We start from the raw sequence: 22,301 nt of genomic DNA on the forward strand, positions 1-22,301 counted from the left end.
TCCCTGGGACATTCCTTATGTTTTAAAAAGGTGTGGGCAGTATTTAAAACAAAAAACATCTTATGGGGGACTTTGCCAAGGTGTCAGAGGCATGGAGAAGGGCTTGATACTCAGACTGAAGCACCAGGGCACATCATCTACTGCTCTGCTTCCACCCCCATCGCTTCCATGTGGTCTATCATCTATTTCTTTCCTCCCTCAGCTCAATCCATGTTTCCCTTCCCCTGCATCCTCCACCTGCTGCTTTCCCACAGCTCATCCCCCTCCCCTCTGTCTCTACCCCCAGCTCCCTCCCTGCCCCTCTGTCTCTACCCCCAGTTCCCCCTTACCAATCACCTATTTTGCCTCAGCTCCTCAACCCCCAGCTTTCCCCTTGTCCACCTCCTGTTTTCCCCCAACTCGTCCCCGCCCTCTCACCCCTTATTCACCCTGCTTTCCCTCAGCTCCCCCTTGTCCACGCTCTGCTTTCCCTCAGCTCCCCCCTGCGCTTCCCTTGGGTCTATCTACCCGCAGCGCCCCTAATTCATCCCCCTTTCCTCTCTCCCTTCTGCTCCCCCCGTGTCCATCCCGGCTCGGCTCGGCTCGGCTTTCCCTCAGCTCCCTTCCCCCCGTTTCTACCCCCAGCTCCCCTCCCTGTTTCCCTCAGCTCGCCCCGCCCACTCTGTGTTCGGCCTTCCATTCCTCTCTCCCCCTCCCCTCCCGCTGCACGTGACCCTGGGCTGGGTCTGGGGAGTGTGTGTGTGTATATGTGTGTGTGCGCGCGCGCGCGCTGCTGCACCTGTCAGTCAGCGCGTCACTTCCGCCAGTCGCCACCGCCCGCCGTTAAGCCGTTGGGGACTCTGCTTGCGGAGGAGCTCCAGTTACAGAAGGGCCCGCGGGTCAGATTGTGTCGGGGCCAGCCTTCTGCTTCGTGCTTAGCAGCAGCAGCAGCAGCGGGAGGAGGAAAAGCCGAGGAGAGCGGAGGGGCCCACACCGGACCCCGGGGTAGAAAGAGGCGGAGGAACCTGCTGCTGCTGCTCCTGAAAACGGCGGGGAGGGAAAGTCATCACCTGGCAACGGTGAGGGAACTGGCACCGCGCATGCGCCACCGACGGGGTCTGAGGGGAGGGGGAGACAGAGGGGCGGGGTGGGCTGGAGTGAAGAAGAGACGGGGGTGGGGGGCAGGGACTTCGTGAGGGAGAGGAGTGTAGGGGCCGGGGGCCGGAAGTAGAGTGGGGGGGGGGGCGGTGTGAGTGTGGAGGGCTGGGGGGTGATGGGCGAGGGAGGCTGGGGGGAAGAGGATAGTGGGGGAGGGAGTGGACTTCAGTTATTTTTGGAACCTGCATGAGGAACTACTCCGGTCCATGGCCTATTATAAAACCCACACAAGCTGGGGGGCTGGTTGAAATGCAGAGTCTTTCTGTATTGCCCCTCATGGGAAATTCTGCTGAGCTTCAGGAATGTTCTGGGGAGCGGGGCCCGTTGGGGGCACGTGGACTTCCTTCTCTCTCGGTGCCAATGTTTTTAAACCACGGTTATACAAGTGCAGTGTGGTGCCTCAGTTCCTCAGACTCTTTGGGCGTGGCCTCTTGGAGAAGAAGAGATTTTAAGTTGTGTGACCCTCTGTGTTCCTGGAGTTGGATGTGTGAACTTGCTGTCTCTTCTGTTTTGTGATGGCTATTTCCCAGGTCACAGGATAGGGCTTTCATGCTTCAAGCCAGCACTGAGAGGAGCTTCTTGCCTTCTTCACGAAGACAGCCTTCTGAGCCTGATCCCTGGATCCCGCAACAGGTTGGCCTTATGCCCCTGTGAAGGAATTTAGGCTGCCTTTGAGTTTAATACGCGGCAAGTCAGGGACTTGCGCTGATGAAGTTGATGCTAGATAGATTTGGGATCTATGGCTGTAGTTCCCAAGTCTTCTAGGGGCTCCAAAACCTCATTGGCAATGTGAATGTTGTTTTGGAGATTTAAGTCTTCTAGTCTGAGGCTAAATTCAGCTTCTGAGGAATGTGTCAGTGTTGGGCCTTCATTGGTAGTGAGAGCACCCTAAGGAGTTAAACTTCTTGTTAAGGTCTGGCTAAAAATTCCATCAACCTATCTATGTTGCTCAGGGCTGTAAAAAATTTTCTCACCTTGAGCGCTGTAGTTGGATGCAGAAAAGGATTTAGATTTGTGCAGATGTAGATTTGTGCAGATGTGGCTAGGTAAATTGAAGAATTCTTCCATGGATCTAGCTACTGCCTCTCAGAGAAGCGGATTAACTACATGGATGGAGAAACCTCTTCTGTCTGTCAATGTAGTAAGTATCTACACTACAATGATGCTACAACATCACAGCTGCAGCGCTGTAGCTATGCCATTGTAGCATCTGTGGTGTAGATGTACCCCAAGTAGGCACATCTTGGCACCATAGAGCTATGTTCCTTTTGGAATGAGTTGATAATCATTTTCCCTCAGTGGTAGCATATTCCTTTATAATAGGGAAGTCAGCACTGCAACATAAAGCTGCTGGTGCAGGGTTGTATTCATCGCAGTTTCCTCTGCCTTTGGGGGAGGAAAATGTTATTTTGAAAATATTTTGGTGCTGCTGGTAATCACAAGGGAAAGAAAGTAAAGTGTCTGGAAATTAAATATGCTACAATAAATGATGAGTTTTATTTAGTACTGCTGTTTCTTGGCTGCATTTCAGCCCCTTCAGTGTATAAAAAGTGAAACTGATGTTAAAGCTGCTCATATATGTTTTACTTTATATATCTGAGAAGTACATGAGTATGGAACACCTGGCAAAAAACGAAGGGCATCCAAACACTGGTAAACTGTTAAACAGGATGATTTTTTAGAGCAATTAAGGTGCAGTAGCACCTCTATAGGAGAGGTAGGGAGGGGAAGGTGGCAGACCCCTGCAGCAAATGTTCCATAAAATGTAATCATATCTACCAATACTCAGAAAGAAAGCAAATAGCTTTTTGTCAGTTGGAATATGGGGAATTTAATTGTTTATTTAGCTAGCTACTTAATGTTTTGTAGTCTGGTTGTCTTTAGATACCTAGTCATAATTTACTATTCTTACTTTTGATTGTGCATCAACATTTTTGATAATACCAAGATTCTCCTGCTGTCTATGAATGACGGATTAGACATTCTGGTTCACCTACTGGAATCTTTACTGGTGATTTTTGGTGGATTTCAATAAGCATATTTAACAAATCCCCAGAAACCCTAATTAAAGGATGTGGTGTTTCTTTTTGGGCCACAGCCCTTTCTGATGTCAAGCAGGCAGATTTACTTCTACCTGCGTTAATATTTTGAAAGAAAGCAATAGCAAAGCTCTGGTGTAAGAATGTATCTTCCTTACCCATATCTGGAAAGCTTGCTTAGTCTTTTTTAGGAAGAGCAGTAAATGAAGCATGGGCTGATAGTTTTCAGGTGTCTGAGAGGGGAAATTTTAAAATAAACGTAAACCCAAGGTCTGTAGCCCTCTGGATTTTGTACCAACCAATCTTGGCAGTCTTCTAAAAAGAAGCAAAGCAAAAAGCATTAATCAAAGTCTTAGATTTTTTTAAGACATCTGAAGATTTCTGTTAAGATGTTTTGATGATATAGAATCTCTAATCTGCTTAAACAAGTCTTGTTTAGAATATTGCTGAAAATAAGTGTGATGTGTACCTTTTGGAGATGCATAGTTCTGAGAGGAAGGTCAGTGGCATGATGCCCAGGAGCACTGGGATAACTTGTCCTGGCTTGTCTGCTTATAAGTACTAGTGCAACTGATGTATGTTTTATTTTCCAGGATCGTTTCCTATTTCTGATGTACACAGCAACAGTGAATAGTGCAAAACATATTTGAAATATGGTTTATTAAAAAACCTTCAGTTATTTGAGAATTCTGCAGCAGATTTTAGTAAATTCTGTGACAACCATTTCAGCAGAGAACATACAGTGTAAAACTTTCCCTAGTTTCAGACCGTAATAGTCACTGTTAAATGGAAAAATCCAGGATTCATCCCTGACTTAAAAATTTCATCAAATAATTTGCTGCATAAGTAACTTTTGCCCCCCCTCAATACTCTAGGTTATGCAGCAAAGGTAGAAACAGAAATTTAAAAAACTACACTTCACAGTGGAAGTACTGAAAGGATTAGAAGCTACCTATTCTGCCAAAAACAGATAGTATTTGAAATTTAAATTCTTCATGTCTTTAACATCAGCGCAAGCTGTACTAGTCAGGCAAAAAGTAATTTGTGCTCTTTCATAGTATCTGTTTTGAGTAAATGGCTTTCCTGAAAATCTAAGATCCACGCTACCTTAGATCACTTCTATTCTTAAGACAGTCTAGAAAAAAATCATGAAAATTCACTGGAACAAGCACAAAATCTGTTCCTCCACTTTTGACATGTTTGTGAGAATAGAAGTAACACATTTTATAGTCACATGAAATAAAGTTTTACTTATTCTGGATGAGTGAATGGGTAGAGTTGGTGTTTCTTACAGAAAACAAAGTGGAAGAAGTATATCTTGTACTTGGAGGAGAAGGTGGGGAGGCTTGTGATGATCCTTAGTTCCTTGTGGGAGTTCATTCCACTTTGAATACACAACTTTTTGATCTGGACTTTGCTCTACTATTGGGTCATGAGCTTTCTTCTGAGGCTCATTGGAAGGGCAGCACAAACTGCCCTTGGTTGGATAGAATTTTTCAAAATTGGAGGTGTAAAAGGGAAGTGAGTCTGGTAATCCTTTTTCTGAAAAGGAAGCTGCAGATGTGAAGAAGATAGATCCATACAGAATGTCAAACTGTACTTAAATTCTACACATAATGAATAACTTTTGCTGCCAGCTAAACACCTGGCTAAAAGAAATAATTAGTAATTCATTATTGGAGGGTGAGAGCGTTTATTTCTTACAAGGCAGCTAAATGTTTGGATTGTGAAGAAAGTGATGATAAACTTTGGAAGAATGGGCTTACCATTTTAGAACCAATTATGTCTTTGCTGACCACTCTGGGGATGGATGCTGTTCTTTAGAACTTACTATTTTTGTAATGCTTATGCAAGCCTTCTGAATAATTAATATTCCTCTCTGCTCATATAGTTGTGGGTTTTTTTGAGGAATGTGAAAGGAGGGATAAGGTGGTGGTTGGCTTTTTGTATGCTGTCCAATAGTGATCTGTTGAATAATCTGTAACTTTTCATGCTGAAGTTGGATTCCAACCTGGAATCTTAAGTATTGTTTCACTTTGTGAGAAGCTAACTAACCTTTTGCAACCCCTCTTTGTGTCTGTTTCTCACTGAACACATCATTCTGCACATTTTCTTTAAAAAAAAGAGTGGTAGAGTGTATTGTGTGGTCCTTCATAGAATAGGAATTGGTTTTGATTTCTGAAACATATTCTTGATCTGCTGTTGGTGATTGCATCTGAGTTGACCAAACTTTCACATTACGCTGAGAATACCCAGAGATCAAATCACAGGTTTATTTTTCAGTGCAACTTCTATTATGTATTAATTTTATTTGGACTGCAGAGTTAAAATATAGTTCTACAGTACTGTGTCATATCAGTTTAATAAAGAGAGAAATGCATTAGAAACTGGTTACAATGAGTACATCCTTTATTTACAATGTGTGGGTGGAGCAGTGTAATGCTAGAAATGTACAATATGTTGTAGTTGTATCTAGGATTGCTTTCTGGCTGCATCCAAGTAAGGAGCTGTATTGTGATATGGTAGTTAACAGCTATTCTCTTTTTAATTTATGGTCCCTCACCTGTGTATGCATAAAGTGTTCTAGCCTCTGCTTTGGTTATTCTGGTATTTGTCTTAAGTACAGTATATATGTTGGGGGAGAGAGAAATTGAATTTTAAACTTTAATTGTTGCATCACATTTAAATTCTTGTCACTACAATAAAGATTATGGCCCTGCTTCTGCAAACTCTACACAGGCAGGTGGCGTCCTCAGAGCCCCATTTAACTCTAAGTATAAGAAAGTGGTGGTCAGGTTAATTAATTGCAAACAGCAATTGTAAAGATTTTAACAGTGATCACTCTATCTGTAGGATTAGAATGTCAGAAGAAGCCATAGGTTGAATACCTAGGTCCTGATCCCACAAGCTTCTCTGGTCATATAGACCACCATCCCCTGCCATTCCACATTTCCCTGCAGTGTATTAATTAAACCTTTGCTGCATATGTGCTTGATTACCTAATGTAATACTTGAACAATATTAAGGAGACAAGATAAAGCTAAACATACTGTAATGTGATTGGAGTGGCAGCTGATATGTTCCTCCTTCTGCCCAGCCTTCTATACTGTATCTGCTTCCCCCCACCCACCCTCGCTTTGATGTAGGACTTTACATTTAATGAGTATCCAGTCCTTGCCTGAGACCCTCACTGCTCTAATCTTTCCAGGTCACTTCTAGTTTGATTCTGTCATCCTGTATATTTGTTACCAGTTTTAGTAGTACTGTATTTGTAAATTTGGTCATGGTTGTAGTTACACTGAGAAACGCTGAACCAATAGGCTCATTAGCAGTTAGTTGTTCATTCCTTTACAGCAGCTGAAATAGATGTTGCTGTCGAATGGAATTTTGCATGAACAGTGCATGCATGTGTGTTCAAAAGTTTCTGACACTAGGATCGCCTTTTGTTTCAATGGCACACGGTCATCATTGTAACAGAGGCAGTCTGCCTATCAGAAGTGGGCAAAGCACCACATTTTGTGAAGCATTGAGTTCATATGTGTTTGCCTGCTCACCTGTCTGAGAGGAGGAGAAAGACAAATCTCTGTAATGGGATAACATTATTTATAATTGTAAGTACATTGTACTTATTGGTGGGGATTTTTTTGGGAAGCTCTCTGAGATAGCTTGACTTCTGAACAGAAATTGGGCTGTAGCAGTGACAATAATTGTTAAACAGTTGTTTACAGAATGCAAATCACTCAAATTAGATAGGTTTACTGATATTTTAACAGGAAGAAAATGTTAGTTATTCAGTTGTGCTTTTTATACTGTCATTACATTTATTAGATCTGTATTATCTGATGGGGTGGTAAGTACAGGTGTTTGTATTATGGAGTGCTGTTTTCATTATTGTAGGGCAAGTAAGACAAACATAATTAGCTGTTACACAAGATACAAAAGGCTTTTTATTTATTAACTAGTGGCTGTTAGGAATGAGATGGGATCTGTTCTAGCAGGAAGTTTCTTTATATTTCTGCACATGAGCATTGGCAGCAGCTGAGGGAGAGAATCTGGCAGTGGTTAGTGGTGCATGTAAAGCAGCAAGCAAGAAACCTCCACTTTTGTTTTCTGGTATATGTGAAGGTTTAATTCATTTTTACTGATTTAAAAAAAAATTAGATAGCAATCTTTTTTTAAGTTGCTGAGGTGCCATTAAAATTCCTCTGGATTTGAGCTAGTAAGTGAATAAAATGATGTGTCTAATATATTTGTGAGCATATTTTCACAGAATGATTTTGAGTGGTGCTTTGACTAGTTTTTAACAGATCAGCAGATTGCAGTGTTTCATCAGTGTATTCTTTCTAAAATGATTGTCAGATTGCAATTGGGTTATGTTTAAACCAAAATTTGTTGATATTGGTTTTGTTTTTTACTAAGTTTAAAAAGAAGTACAACTGTATAATAAGTATTTGAGAGAAAACTTCCTGTATATGTTTCTAAATTTTCATGTAATTACTCTTATCTCTGTTTTGCTAACCTCTGTTGATTGCCACTTTGTGGCAGTGTTGATTAAGGCTTTTGTTTGTTCGATTTGTGAAGAAAATGTAATATGGGTTCATCTTCCTAAAATCAAATGACTAGATTAAATTGTAAGGAGAAAATACAGGTAGAAACACTCACCATCATATGTTTCTTTTTGTTGGCTGTTTTTAAAAATTATTTCCAAACGAGTATTATGTAATACTTTTTATTAATATGTATTTAAAAGAACTATGATCATTTGTTTGTGGTTGCAATGCAATTGTTCCATTACATTTCTTCCTTATACTGACATAAGGGCCATTTTGGCCTATTCTAATTTGCAAGTTGTAAGTGTCCCTATGGAAATGACATTTTTATTTCTGACAATGCTGTACAGGTACATCATTCTAACACAAGATATTCTGTAGTTACATTTGTTTTGTTACAGTGTGGCTATTTCTAGTTATTTTGATGCTGTGCAAACTTGGTGAGTTTGTTTCCTTATAGTCAGTGTATTCCAGTAACTAGTTACATAAGGAACATGTGAGTTAAATAATCATTATGTTCGGGGCAGAGGGTGAAATGAAATGTTAGTATCTACTTGATAAGGCTGTCATTTCCGACTAAGCTATAAAAATGGTTTCACAAACCTACATATAACCTTTGCACTGCTGCTTGTGTCAGATCATTACAAATTTACTAAATCTGTTTTTAAATAGACCAAACTGTTAATTATAGTTGTAGATCTGAACACAAGCCTTTAATTGGAGACCTGTTAGCTCAATTTTACACCGGTATCTACAGGTGATGTCATATGCCGTAAATAGGAAACAGTTACAATATAATGAAAATGCTGTATAAAAGCATTTTATATCTTTAGCGCTCAAAATGCTTTAAAAAGATCAGTAAGTAACATAACTTACTATTTAGTTCTCAAACATAGATTCAACAATAAAATGTTTTTACGTTTTCACACACTGTAAAGTTCATTTTAAAAACTTATTTGTTTGGCACTTGGCTCATATATTTGAGCATTAAATGATAGGACACGTTAAAATAAACTGTAAGTGTCTGAATTAAATCCACAAAACTAAAAATGTGAGTTAAGGTGAATTGGTACTTCTGGGGCTGTCAGGTGGTGTGGAAAACTTTTTTACTCCACCTTCTTATATCTGGCTATTGCAGCTAATATGATATGTAACCTCCCATGTTGCTTTGGGGACTGTCAGATGCAGTGCCTAGGTCTTCTAACGGGATATTAAGAATGGAATACAATTTCAGTCTGTTTAGAGTTTCATCTGCTTGAACTCAGAATTGCCTTGCTTTTTTGTAGGTTAATTGAAGCCCCCCGATATTTTAAAATACTATTTTTGTATAGCATGCATTTTCTTCTTTTTTCCATGTAAAAACTATATTTATTTTGTTGATTTCTGGTTTTTCACATTTTTTCTTTTCCTTTAGTTTGTTTGCAGAAAAAATGGTAGAACACTGCTGAAATGATTCTACATTTATTTAAAAGTCAGCCAATAGCTGAACTGCATTCATGGCTTGACTTTTTAACTTGGCTAATTTTAAGTTTGAAGTTCCTACTTGTTCTTATCTGGATTATTGATGAACATGAACCACAGTTCACTTCGCTTCCTGTTTTACAAAATTTAAATAAAGATACAAAACATTTTGAGTAGCACTCAGAGAAAAGAGTGTGTGTGTGTGGGGGGGGGGGGGCCTTTGGACACATAGGGAAGGATAGGGACTCTTTGCTGAAAGTGGGGGGCTTTACTTGGGCATCAGGCAGTTTCAGCTATAGGAGGCCTCTTGCTACCTAGTTGCTTATGCCCTGGATGTCTGCATTAGTAGGCAAACTACACAGTGGCTGCTCCTTCTGTGAAGAGACTTAAATTGCAGCCAGCCAGCTGCTCTGCTGCTGAAGAACCAGGGCTTCTCTCTTAGTTCTGTAGCTATGCTTTTATTCACTGGACCCGACTGACCACCCCACTTTACTATGGAGAGAGGAGGGAATTCCCCTTGTACACCCAGTCTCCCAGCCCTCCAGGAGCCAGGCTGCAGCTTCTGCAAGGCAGAGAGTGCACAGGGAGCTCCTGCTCTGCAGCAGCTTCCTGTGTGCGGGCCCTTTGATCTTGGGGCTGTCTGCAACCACAGGTTTTTCAACCACTCTGAACCGGCCTTGCATCCGTTGGTCGTTTCTGATGGTGTGATACGGAACTTTGGGAGTTCACCTCAGCATCTTGAACTGTGCAGCTTGATGAAAGGTGAAGGCTACGCCTAGCAGAAAGTCTGCCATCTGTGTGCCTCTTGAGAGTACAGCACCCATCGGCACTGCCACAGTTTATAGCACACTGCAAGTGTTGTTCATTATGAACTAAAGTGGTTGGGACAGAGTGCATTTTGCTTCTCAGGCATTTTCTGGCATGCTGCAGTGCATGCGACAACTGTTCTTTTGAATAGAAAATTAAAAAAAAAAAAGTTTTTAGCATACCACTTCCAACAAGCTCAAATCACTGGTGGTACATGTACTCCAGTTTGGGAACCCTTGTTTATTCTTTGTTCACTTTGGAAAGTTTTTTCTTCATAATCATGAAGGCTAGATTTTTATTTCATTTTTTTTTAAATGAAAGCTTAGTTTCTGAAGAGCCTGAATATCATGTGGACTACATGAATATCAGTTGGGCCAGATTAGGTTTGTGGGATATGGGTGTATTGTCTCATTGTTTCTTTGTACTCTACTCTGTCTGTATCCTTCTGTTGTCTCTTGTATTATACTGTAAGCTCTTTGTGATAGGACTGTCTGTTTTCTGTGTTTGTATATCACCTAGTACATTGAGGTCCTAGTCTGGGGCTCCTAGGTGCCTGATTCATGAATTTAAGGTACTTGAAAATTTAACACTGAAACACTGTATTCTCATTTCATTCTCTGAATGAAAGCTTTATTCTAAAAATTTTGAAAAGGAGAACATAATTTCTTATTATGGATAAGATTATGTAATTAGAAATTTATCTTGAAGCCTGCAAGGGAAGAGGAAGGGGTGCAGTCATTGGTGATTGGAAGAGAGGTGATGAAGAGAAGGCGGTGGCTGGGGTTGTGAGCTGATAGGTGACTTGATTTGCTAGAATCTCCTGGAATGTGGGCAGAGAATGTGATAGTATGGTTCCCTATAATGCTGGGTATCTCATCATAATTTTTAGACTTCTTGTCAAAAACACTACATGGTGGCTTATGATTGTAACTTAAGCAAAAGTGGAAGCTGTTGATCAGTATTGCAAACAGGTAATTAGCATTTAATTAACAAACATTTTATTATGTCTTGCAATCTGAATCTTTTTATGGATTTTTCCAACACAACATGCATGGTAGGAAATGAGAAATTTGAATGGATTTAAGTAATGAAAACATAATTCCTGTACTGTCAAATATTAGCATTTTTAAAAGAGTTGCTAAGTAGCAAGACAGAAGGGAATTGTGCTCATTTCATGGAACAGAAAACTTGTTTCTTCTGAGTCTTCAAAATATGTGCCATTGAATAAAACTTTGTTTATTTGAAATGTAACAGCAGAATATTGATCTGTTCGATGGTTCTAAAAGTCAGATAAGTTGTCCTTGCCAACGTCATAGTCATCATTGGAATGTATCCCTCGTAATGCATATTCCTCTCCCAGGCCTGCAGCAGCTCTTCATCAGCTTCATTAAAGAGCAATCTCTTGTTTGTCTTGGACACCTAAAAATGGCAAATTAAATTTTTTGATTAAAACATAAAAGTAAAGGTCTGAACATGGAAAAAAATGCAGCCTTGGCTTATACTAACGTCGCCTTCAGTGTAGCACAAAATGAGCAATGTAAAGAAATGATTGAAGCTTTGTTCTGGATATATTTTTCTAGGCAGGGTTAAATTTGCATGATTACTACTAGATACTGCAAGTGGAAAAAAATAGAGGAAAAGGAAGAACCTATAAGAATCAGATTCAGCATTGATAGTTCAAAGACGGCTGGTAGAACAGGAGAAATGGCTAGATCATGGCTAAAGGTAATCATACAGGAGAAAATGAGTTCTTGCTTAATTTTACTGATTTTATACCTGAAAAGGAATGCTGCAGAATATTTTGTCTAAGTTGCTGATATTTCTGAGAATTCAGAGAAAACTGTGACCAGGAGGACTGTCATTTGCTCAGACAACAAAAATGGAATGAAAAAGTTGAGAGATTCTCAGGTGCAGTCATCTAAAATTCCTGATTCTTCATTTCATTCCCCCCCCCCCCCTTGGGAAACAGTTTTAAAGCATGCTGAAATTTCAAAACTTCTTCCAGAACTATTACCACCCTCATGGTTGATCAGCTGAAAAAAGTGTCCATCTTTCCAATTACATTTGATAGAACTGGAGGTGATAGTGTCTTTACATCTGTATGTTTGCATCCATCTACCATATGTCTGTTGAAATTTACATGGAAAAGTAGGAAGACTGATTGAAATGTGCATTTTACACAACAGGGATATAAAAACAGGCACTAAATTTACAAAAGTAATTGATAGATTGCTGGCTAGAAATCTGGCTTGAGCTAATTAATTGCAAAGAACCACATAAGGACAAAACTGAAAATGATACATAAAATTATGGAGTCTTTCCATTATGATTGATCCCCTAATAGTTTCATAGGTTGGTCCCAGAACAGTAAGAAGAGACTGAATAATGGCTGCAGGAATGTAATCTGAAGTTTCCTTTCTTCTTTACTAATATTAGAAAATAAGATTCAGTCTTCTACCCCAAATCTAGCTTTACAAAGTGGAACGCTCGAAAGTAAAATCATGAGAGTAGGACAGTCATCAGTATTAATCAAACATAGTTTTTAACGTTTGGATTGTTCTAGTTGAAATTTCATAATGGGTTGGGAGCTGGAAAAGTGAATAAATTGGTGAAACTGTGTCTGGGTCTGAGTATAGAAACAACAAAATTGTAAGCCTGTATTTAGTAGGCTGGGGACTTAATTATTGTGTTCTTGCAGAATTGCAAGCTTTTCATTCTAGACAATGTGTATTTATATTTAAGGAATGCTTATAATGTGAATTTGAATAGTGTTTTTTGTTTCGTTTCATGCTTTAGTGACATTTTTCACTGGGTTTTTATTGTGTTTTTTGTTAGTGGCTTTTTTTTCTGGTTGGGGAAATTACAATAACTCTGCCAAATTGTACAAAATATTCCTTTTGTACACATTACATATAAACTAAGCTGTGAATAGTTTACTATGAACAGGAATAACCACATTGTGCTGAAGATAAATAATCTTCATTTAGTAAATGAAGGTTTAAAAGGTGGAAAAACTAGGTTCAAATGGTCGCCTAATGTATTGTTAATTATTCCATTATGACTTTGGGGGGGAAAAGTGCCTTTTAAAGAAGTCCTTTAATGTGAATTTACCTATATAGTGATAGATTCTTTATATGGATAATTTTTTTTTTTTTTTTTTTTTTTTTTAAAGTCCCTAAGCTATGTAACTCGACATTTAAAAATGTCCATAATGTACTTACTTGGTTGCAGGATCATTGTTGAGTAGACTGCTCTTCAAACATTTTAATATTATTTGGGTTAAAATGGAAAGGAACTTCTAAGTTGGCTTTCATAAACACACATTCACTTTCATATGGTGCTGAAAAGAGATGTGCGCAGAGCTTGGAAAATCTGGTAATTAGTGGTGAGTGGGTCACTTTCCCTGGTGAATGAAGGTGCTGAAGACCTCAGTATCTGCTGAGCTAAGATTTCATTTTAAAATATTCCCCATGCCTATCAACTTTAGAAAATAATCCATTTAATGCAAATTGAAACTTAGCTTTCTGAGGCTGCAGACAGCTCTAGTGTCTCTGCTGCTGCTCAGAGCTTTGGTAAATAATAAAATTATCAAGACCTGTTGGTTTCATGATTAAGAATCATGACACAGTCAAGCTGAGGCTGGGGAAAGCTAAACAGCAGGAGATAGACTTTAAAAGAAAAAAGATCCATAAAATGAAGGCTATGGGAACAGTATAGTGGAGGACCCTGACCTTTCGCCAGCCGCTAAGAAGCATAGGTGGGGTGTGAGGAGAAGTGTTTACTACCTTCCCTTTCAGAAGCTAGAGAGAAATGTAGATTTAAATGCATGTAAATTACTAGCCAGAAGCACATATGAAAGATGGACTTCCTAAGCATGTTACAAAGCCTCTCTTCTCCAAGCAGTGGGCAGTGTGTGTTGGATGGCTTGCAATGCATTGTACCTAGGTGGTCTCTGCTCACTAACCCTGTTTTTCATATTTACTTCTGACTGATACCTCTTAGTTGGAGGACTAAACCTATCTCAGACATTTGTAGTACTATGTCTAAAATGCTCACTATGTCCATATTGTCTCTGGTTACTGGTGTCATGCACTGTACTAGCATATAATAAAGGAAAGTTTCCTTCCCTCAAATTTACAGTTGAAGTGCTCCTGACTTCAGTGGGTTTAACTGAAGGTGAAAGCCTTATCTACACAGGGAAATTGATTGGCATATAGCTATTGCAGAATAAGCTATCTAGCGATTTAGTAATGTTGCTATTATGGAATAGCTTCCTGTGTGGACACTCTGTTCAGGAAAAAAGGTGACCTTATTTTAGAATAATTACTCTGCTTTGTGAATGGAGTAGATTATTTGGAATAAATAAGTTTTAATCTTGAACATGTGTCCACATGGGGAGCTATTCTGGAATAGTTAAATTATTCTGGAATACCTATACCTGTGTAGGCAAAACCTAACTCAAAATTTCTGCTATTGTTTTTAAAACAGGTATAAATTCTGATATGATGTGTGCTTTATAACACATGGCTCTTGAAAATGTTTGCACTCTGGAGATTAGTGCATAAGAAAAATGAATGTCTTAGATATGGGACTTTTAAATTTCATGATTATTAAGACTAAAATAGCATATGATTAAGGTTAGATATGTATGCGCAATGTGTTCAGCCATTTAATGGCGTCATCATCAGCCAGGTGGAGAGCCAGTAGCGACCCACCGAGATAAGTCAGTGGGCACTCAATAATATGCGACATAGTATGGGGTTGACCACACCTGCGTCGCAGGTCATTAGGAAAAAACCCATTTAAAAAGATTGGCTGCACAGTTGCTCTGTCCTGTTTGAAAATGGTTCAGAGATGACGACAGGTGCCTTGGCAGATCAAAACCTGGTAGACAGATGGTTGGGTCAGTGACGAGAGGGAGATTAACAACTGTCGCTGACCACTTGTTGCACCAAGCAGATATCATTGTCAAGTCCTGTGGTGGCATAAATAACCATAAAGGGCATCTAGAAGACAGGCGAGCTGGTGGTTGGTTGAAGAGGTCTGCGTACAAAGGCAATGTGGCCTTCTCTCAGTGCAGGTGGGGCGGTGCTATATTGCTAAGTATTGGTAGCTACGGCAACAGGTTTGCCAGTAAAGTCCTGTTAACAATATGCCAGGGCTCGACAAATTAAGGAGCCAGACAACGTGGGCGCAGCGGCGGGGCGCCCTGACCGGAGTGCAGCAGCCACTCTCCGCTCCCCTCCCGGCCCTGCCCCTTTCCCCCACCCCTCTCCCACAACGTAGGCCCAGCAGCGGGGCGCCCTGGCTGTAGCTTGGCAGCTGCAGTGCTCCCCCCTCCTGGCCCTGCCACATGGGCGCAGTGGCGCCCTGCCTGGAGTGCGACAGCTGCTCCCCCAGGAGAAATACTAGGCTCCAGAATTAAATTTCTAGGCGCCATGGTGACCTGGTGCCCGGGGTTTGTCAAGCCCTGCAATATGCATAGGTTTTTTAAGCTCTACGTTGACCAGTCAAGTGTGAGACGAGAAATACCAGACTGGAGCAGGTTAGATTAACTACTGTGTGAACAAAATAGATTATGCATATCTATTGTGTGTTACTGCATGTGAGCCAGGTTGGTGGAAGAATTAAGTAGGTTCTTACTTTAAAAGTCACATGTTCGTTTTATCTTGACCCAGAGAATCTTTCAAAACTAGTATTTAGACTTTCAATTATTTAAAAAAAAAATAAAACATTAAGGGCCTAACAATATTTTTCATATTTTTAGATTAACTGCTGAAGTACTGATCGAGTTCTGCTTTTCTTCAATGAGGAACTACCGGCTGATCTTCTGCCATAATCTCAAACAACCATAAATGACAAAAGAATGCTTGGTCAGTGAGGGCAGCTGGCACAGAAAATATTTTTTAAACTTGGGTGTTTAAGTACTCTGAGGTAAGTTTCCTTAAACTATTAACAATAGTCTTGCTTTTTAAAAATTGAAGTAAGAGTTTGTGGATTCTGATCTGCTTGGTGTATTATAGTTTGACAATCCACCCACAAAGTAAGGATAATCTGTTCACATGTAAAACATACTTTTAGTAAGTCTGTACTTATGGTATTTTCCAATGGGCACTTAAGTGGCCCCTGAGTCTGTCCAACCATATTTTTTCTTTTGCTGTTGTTTTTCCAGAAGAAGACAACTCAGAAGTAGTTTATTTTGAGACAACTCTGAAACAATAGTATGCACCTATTTTATATGAATCTTTCCCTGTAGTTTTTAGTACACTTTCAAGACCACATCCTTCTGTGCCTGTATTGGTCAATGACCCAACTAAAGGGGTTTAGTAGATGCTTCCTAGGGCTGAATTACACTGCCTCTACAACATTTTCAATGCCTGTTAGACCAATAGTCAAGCAAAGATCAGCAAGTAACAATTGGTTTTCTGCATGGTATGTTTTATGGTGCCACTAGGTCGTTGGTTGACTTGAGAGACCATTTTTAAGGGAATTTTCAGTAAAAATATTTTGAGAGCGAGATGCATGAAAAGTTTATTTAGAAATTGGTTTAAGAATTAAAGCCTTTTGCAAAATTATAGTTCATGGAAGTAGAGTTGTATAGGCTGCAGAGTCTTCAGATGCCATAGAAATTCTGGTGATCTTGCAATAGCTCCATCTTGCATAATTACGTTGACAGAAGAAAACTGGACAAGACTATTTTATACTGGCAGTTTTTGGTAATCTTTTCTAGTTGTCTCCTCTTCATCAAGTTTGCGCATGGAAGTTCAATTTAATATACTGAGAAAGTCTTCTGTGGTGGATTGTCAAAGGCTTATGAACAAGCTTGGTTAGAAATAGGGTGAAGAAAATCAGACTTAATCTAACACACGTTGAACATTACTTGAATAATTGTCCAGTAACTGGAATTTTCCTGAATGTCAACCAGCTTTGCTGCTGCTGCTGCTGATTTATCTGAACAATCCTCTGGATCTGTTAAAACATATCTACAGAAATTAAGGATAAAGAGGAACAATCTCCATATTTTACGGTGCTTGGATCAATGATCCTAATGAAAATGTCGTCATATTTGTGATCCAACAGAGGTTGGAAAGTATTTAAATACTAATAAACATACTTACATGTAAAATATCAATGCCTCCTTTTTAGTTCTCTAGCCCCATTATAAACATTGTCTTAGTTTTAATTCCTTTCATTTGACAGAAAAGACAGCTTTGATTTTTGGCTGCAAAAAGATATGAGGAAGAGCTCCTCCCCTTCCTTGAATAACTGCAACTCTGTTCTTGCTAACAAAATATTTGGAATTCCACTTGATGAGCTGCAGCAGGAAGGGCAACCAGACAATGAGGTTCCATTCATAGTCCGCCACGTTGTGGACTATATTGAGGAACATGGTATGTATTTATCTACTGAATTTTAAATGAGGAATATTTTGTCTTAAATGGTTTTAATTAAGGCTTGGTCTACGCTTACCTCTGTGATTCGGCGGCAGTTGATGGGAGTTACGCAAAGAACTTGCATAACTCCCGTTGACTGCTTTGCTTCTCTTCTGCGCACCATCGTCACTGCACTGTGCCGATGGGAACCGTGTTCCCATTTATGCAGCGCTACGCCTCTTGCGGGGGTGGATTAATAACGTTGACTTCTGGATTGACTGAGCGGGTCTTCACTGACCGCTAAGTTGATCAAGTGTAGACATAGCCTAACATTACTATTTTTATATTTTATTCTTGCTTTGAAAAACTATTAGGATTTCATCGGTCAAACTTTTTTTAGTTTCTTCTTTTTGTTTTATATGTTTCATTCTTTTACTTCTGCAATTGCATTAGATTGAATTCACAGTATTTAGAAAAAAAATGGCAACCAACCAAATACAGTACTTTTATAGGAAATTATATCTTTTGTGGCTGGAGAATATATTACCTGGCTATTGTACTTTCAAATTAGACAAAAGCATTTGCAGGGGTTGGTTTACAGAGAAATTCTACAAAATAACTTGCTTTGCCGCAATCTTGTAAAATGCATATGTTTAAAATTGAATCTACAATTATCAATAGTAATTATTAAAAATGATGGCTTTATAGCAGACATCAGATAAAACAGAGTTGGGGCTGAATTTATTTTTGCAATTTCCTACTAATTTAGGAGGTCTGGAACAAGAAGGCCTTTTTCAAGTCAATGGGAATGCTGAGACAGTGGAGTGGCTTCGGAAAAGATACGATAATGGAGAAGACGTGGACTTGGTTAAAGAAGCAGATGTACCCTCAGCTATTAGCCTTCTTAGATTTTTTCTTCAAGAACTTCCAGAGCCGGTGATCCCAGGCAGCTTGCACATTCACTTGATGCAACTTTCTCAAGGTAATGATAATTATTTTGAGTAGGAATTGGTTAGTAACAAGAGACTTTAAGGCATCGTTAAATTAATCAAGAGGTTTAAGTGATTCCAAGATTTTTTTCTTTGGTGTTCTATATGTACATCAATACACTTCTATTTTGAATATAATTCTCCCTTCCCTGCATAAAGCCGAAGTAAATAGCCTCTGTTCTGATAACTGTTTGTGGGTTGAGAGATGGAATTCACCAGTTGCTTGCAGGCAGACTGTGAAGCAGCCACATAACCTTCATATCCACCTTTCCCAAGCCCCCCATCATCCTGTGCATGGAGTTGTGGGACATTGGATACGTAAGTTTGGGCAGGGCTACTGGATCCAAACATCCCACTCCATCATGGGCAATTTAGAATCCGCATGGAACCCCTTTTCTTTTCTCCCCCTCCCAGTTTCCTTTCCATTGATCACATGTGGTTTGATGATGCTCCTGGTTCAGGGCTTTAGTGGCAAGCGGGGTGCGGGGAGGAGTCTTGAGCAGACCCTCTACGGGTGTGAATTTTACCCTTTTAGGGTATTTTTCAGTTACATTCCATTCCTGTAGAAGGTGTGGTGGTCAGCATGTAACTGCTAACTTTATTTTCTGTCTGTCATAGAACAGTTCCAGTTGCCACCTATATGTTGACATCTTTAATTCCCAAATTTTGTCTATATGTATCCACTCTCCTGGGTCTTGTGGCCTTTGCTGTATTGTATTGTGTTGGAGGAGTTAATTCATAACTTGACTAGTAAAAACTTTTGTCTTGCAGCACTACTATTAGTAACACATCGTGCGTTCCTCAAAGGGTATATAGGCATAGTTGTACCACACCTTGTAACATAACTGGGGCTTTCTTTAGTTCCCAGTGTCATCTATAGGAGAGTGACGTTATTTCTCACAATGTCACTTAGTCCTTGTTTTTATTGATTTTTTTTTGTAAGATTATGAATTCTGCCAGGGTACATTAATTTAAGTTTCCTTGTTTGAGTTTAGTGCTGTGACAAGCACAGTCTTGACAGCTTTCATGACAGAAGTCCTATTGGTTTATAGTGGGATACACCATGGGGCAGGATTTTAGGTCAAGTTTCCCAATGCTGTTCTGCCTCTGTATCTCAGTGCTGGAAGGTGAGAAGGTGGTTCAGTTTCCATGCCCATTTAGCTAATACCGTCGCTGAAATGTTGAACATGAATTGGTTATCTGGATGATTGTTCAATAGAAATTGAACACCAACTCATTTCATATAAGATATTGATATCCCTGAGATGGTAACAACTTTTGGCCACTAATGACCTGGGTCAGATTTGAATGGATGTCCTAAAGATGTGGCACCTGTATACCATTCCTTTGAGCAACAGTCCCATAGTAATAATGAGAAACTGAGATTGACAGCAATAGACCAAATTTTATTTTTACTAGGACTGCTATTTTGTCTCAGTGTGTTTTGCTAATCTCTGACTTTACTAGATTAGCTAGTGGTAAATCACATGATTTGCAGAGATTTAAGATATATCTTGTAGATGCTTTATTTTATTTTATTGCAGAAGACTTCATAATAGAAGCATTAAGTCACAGAGGGGGGGAAATTAATTGCTATAGTTCTGTCCTCTAATACAGCAGTACTTCTGTCCTCTAATACTGTCCATTCCAGTTTCTCATTGTTACTCTATCAGAGTTGTAATAAGTAATTTCGTTTATTCATTCAGAATAATGGTGGTGTAATTTTCACATGCACTTTGCATGTAACTTGCAGAGCTGCAATATGGAATTCATTTTATTTGTCATGGAGCAGATTTTGGAGGGATTCCATCTCAGGTTATATGGGACATGTGCTGTTTTTGGAGGGCATAATTCCCATCCTTACGTATATTTGGGATCCTTGCATGTCTTGACATTCCCTATTCCCCATAACTTGTGTAACCATTTAGGGATATGTTATATGATAGGATATTCTGTACTTAATTTATTTTACATTAGTACACATGCATTAGAATTGTATGTGTAAGATGAAGAAATGTACATCATTTTGCCCATTTTAAAAAGAAGAAAAAATCAAGTGATTTCATGAAGCTCTTGAAAATGTTTTTTGTTTTGTTTCCCAGATGGAACTAAACACACCACCAGGAAACACAACATTTAACTAGAAAGATTGGGTTCCTCCTTTTTAGGTTAGAGGTTTTTAACAGCATTTTTATCATGCTTTATTTACATTTTGAATGTCTACTAGAACCACGTCTCTACTTCTTAATTTCCAGAATTATAGATCAGTTACAGATTAGGAAAAGGAATGACTGAAACAAGCAGAATTATCAGAAGATGGTGGTTTTTGGTATACATTTTTCTGTAGCATCCTTCCTCTTGAACTGGTTCACTCTGCTCTGTAGGTTAAATTTAGTTGTAAACATAACTTGCAGTTATATGACAAGGTGTGGCATATATACCCTTCAAGGCTCGTTCTGTGCAGGCCTAATGGTGGTTCCTCGAAGGCAAGTGTCTTTACTAATTGAAGTGTGAATTTGACCCTGATGCCATAGGCCACGTGTCTCAGAAGTGTGTATCCATGGACTACATTCAGAGGACTTCACTTACAGATAAGTACTTTCTCACTTCAGGTCTTTGACTGTGTTGTTTAGAACCTAAATTTTAGACAGACAGACAGATTTTTTTAAGGGCAAAACAAGTTGTGATTTTTGTAGGAAAGTGTTTTACTTCTTTGCATTGCTGTTTCCTAAAATTGTGTCTAAAGTGAAGTTGACTGTGTTATATGTTAAAAGAATGTATTACCACTTTATTTAGATCTTTGTTTTACTGCACTGAGGAGATTAATTGTTCTTCTGTAACCAGTTGTACATGGTAAATCTATAGGATTTGAACCCACTCCCTTAGCCATTTTCATTTTCCCCAAACAGAAAAATCCGACAATTACCAAATGGCATCAGTGCTTGTGTGTACACAATAGTGTTTTCTGCTCTTACTTTTTGATGTTCCAGACCAATGTGTTTCTCTCTCTCTCTTTTCCTTTTTTTGTCTTGCTGGCAGAGTGCCCATTCATAAACTTTCAGACAACTCCTGTTTCCCTACCCAGAAAAGGAAAAGCTTCAAAATGTGTAGTGGGTTTCCCTCAGAGAGGAAAGAGCACCTTATTTTGGGTCCAAGTTGTGTCCAGTTCTGCTGCTCCTCCTCATATGACTTTTCCTGTCTGTAAATGGAGTTTCTCTGACTAATCATTCAACAATATGAAACCCTCCAGGGCTTTATATCTTGATGCTGATAATTGTTAGACTTCATGATGATTTTAAAATATTATAGTCTCTTGTATCTAATTGAACTCATCCACAAGTGTGTTAAAATTTAAGGAAGAATACATCAGAAGAAAGGGTAGCAGCTAGCCTGTAGAGGGGAGTGCAATTGGATGAATGCTTTTTTGGGGAAATACCTTGGAAGGTGGTGGTTGGACTTGCTAGGTAGAATAAGTAAGCAGCAGAGGGGGATTTACTGGTCCAGATTATTAAACGCTTTGTTGCAGAAAGCCAGTTTACAGTAATGAAAAATCACCTGACTACATCACATAAATGTAGAATGGAGACTAGTATGTTTCAGTATTCTGGCACCACTGTATGGAGAGGAACTGTGCAGGAATATGCCAAAGCTCTTACTGAGGGAGGCGGACATAGTGAGGAGGACAGGTACAGAGACTGACTCGAGAGAGAGAGGAAACAATAGAGAAATGTTGTATTGGTAATAAGGATTGTAGTTGTAAAAGTCCTCCCCGATTTGTGGGATGGTTTTTTCTCCCCTCCTCCCCCTTTCCACTTGGAGGAGTATAGAGTCAGAAGTCCTGTCCCCAGCAAATGAAATTGAAATCCTGGGGTGGCAGTTTGTAGATTAGTACATCTGTTTGATTTCCAGATGTGAAATGGTTTAGTTTTAGTCAAAATTTGAGGT

General features: G+C 39.4%; 1 protein-coding gene across 4 annotated transcripts in view; it reads left to right on the plus strand.

Moving 5' to 3' along the window:
- The first annotated feature begins 822 nt into the window (after positions 1-822).
- FAM13B (family with sequence similarity 13 member B) overlaps positions 823-22,301 on the plus strand; it is a 71,032-nt gene continuing 49,553 nt past the window's right edge. For 2 of the 4 annotated variants that reach the window (XM_067567260.1, XM_067567263.1), the window contains exons 1-4: positions 823-1,058; positions 15,762-15,928; positions 17,195-17,385; positions 18,137-18,349. In XM_067567260.1, coding sequence (XP_067423361.1) covers positions 17,229-17,385; positions 18,137-18,349 — 370 coding nt within the window. In that variant the 5' untranslated portion in view covers positions 823-1,058; positions 15,762-15,928; positions 17,195-17,228. Of the gene's footprint in view, positions 1,059-1,502; positions 1,771-10,766; positions 10,966-15,761; positions 15,929-17,194; positions 17,386-18,136; positions 18,350-22,301 lie in introns of those variants that run through there. The other 2 variants (XM_067567261.1, XM_067567262.1) reach the window with 2 other exon arrangements.

This window comes from Emydura macquarii, unplaced genomic scaffold, assembly GCF_026122565.2.
Source record: "Emydura macquarii macquarii isolate MOO-44397 ecotype Brisbane River unplaced genomic scaffold, CSIRO-AGI_Emac_v2 contig_2768, whole genome shotgun sequence".
NCBI classification, from domain to species: domain Eukaryota; kingdom Metazoa; phylum Chordata; order Testudines; family Chelidae; genus Emydura; species Emydura macquarii.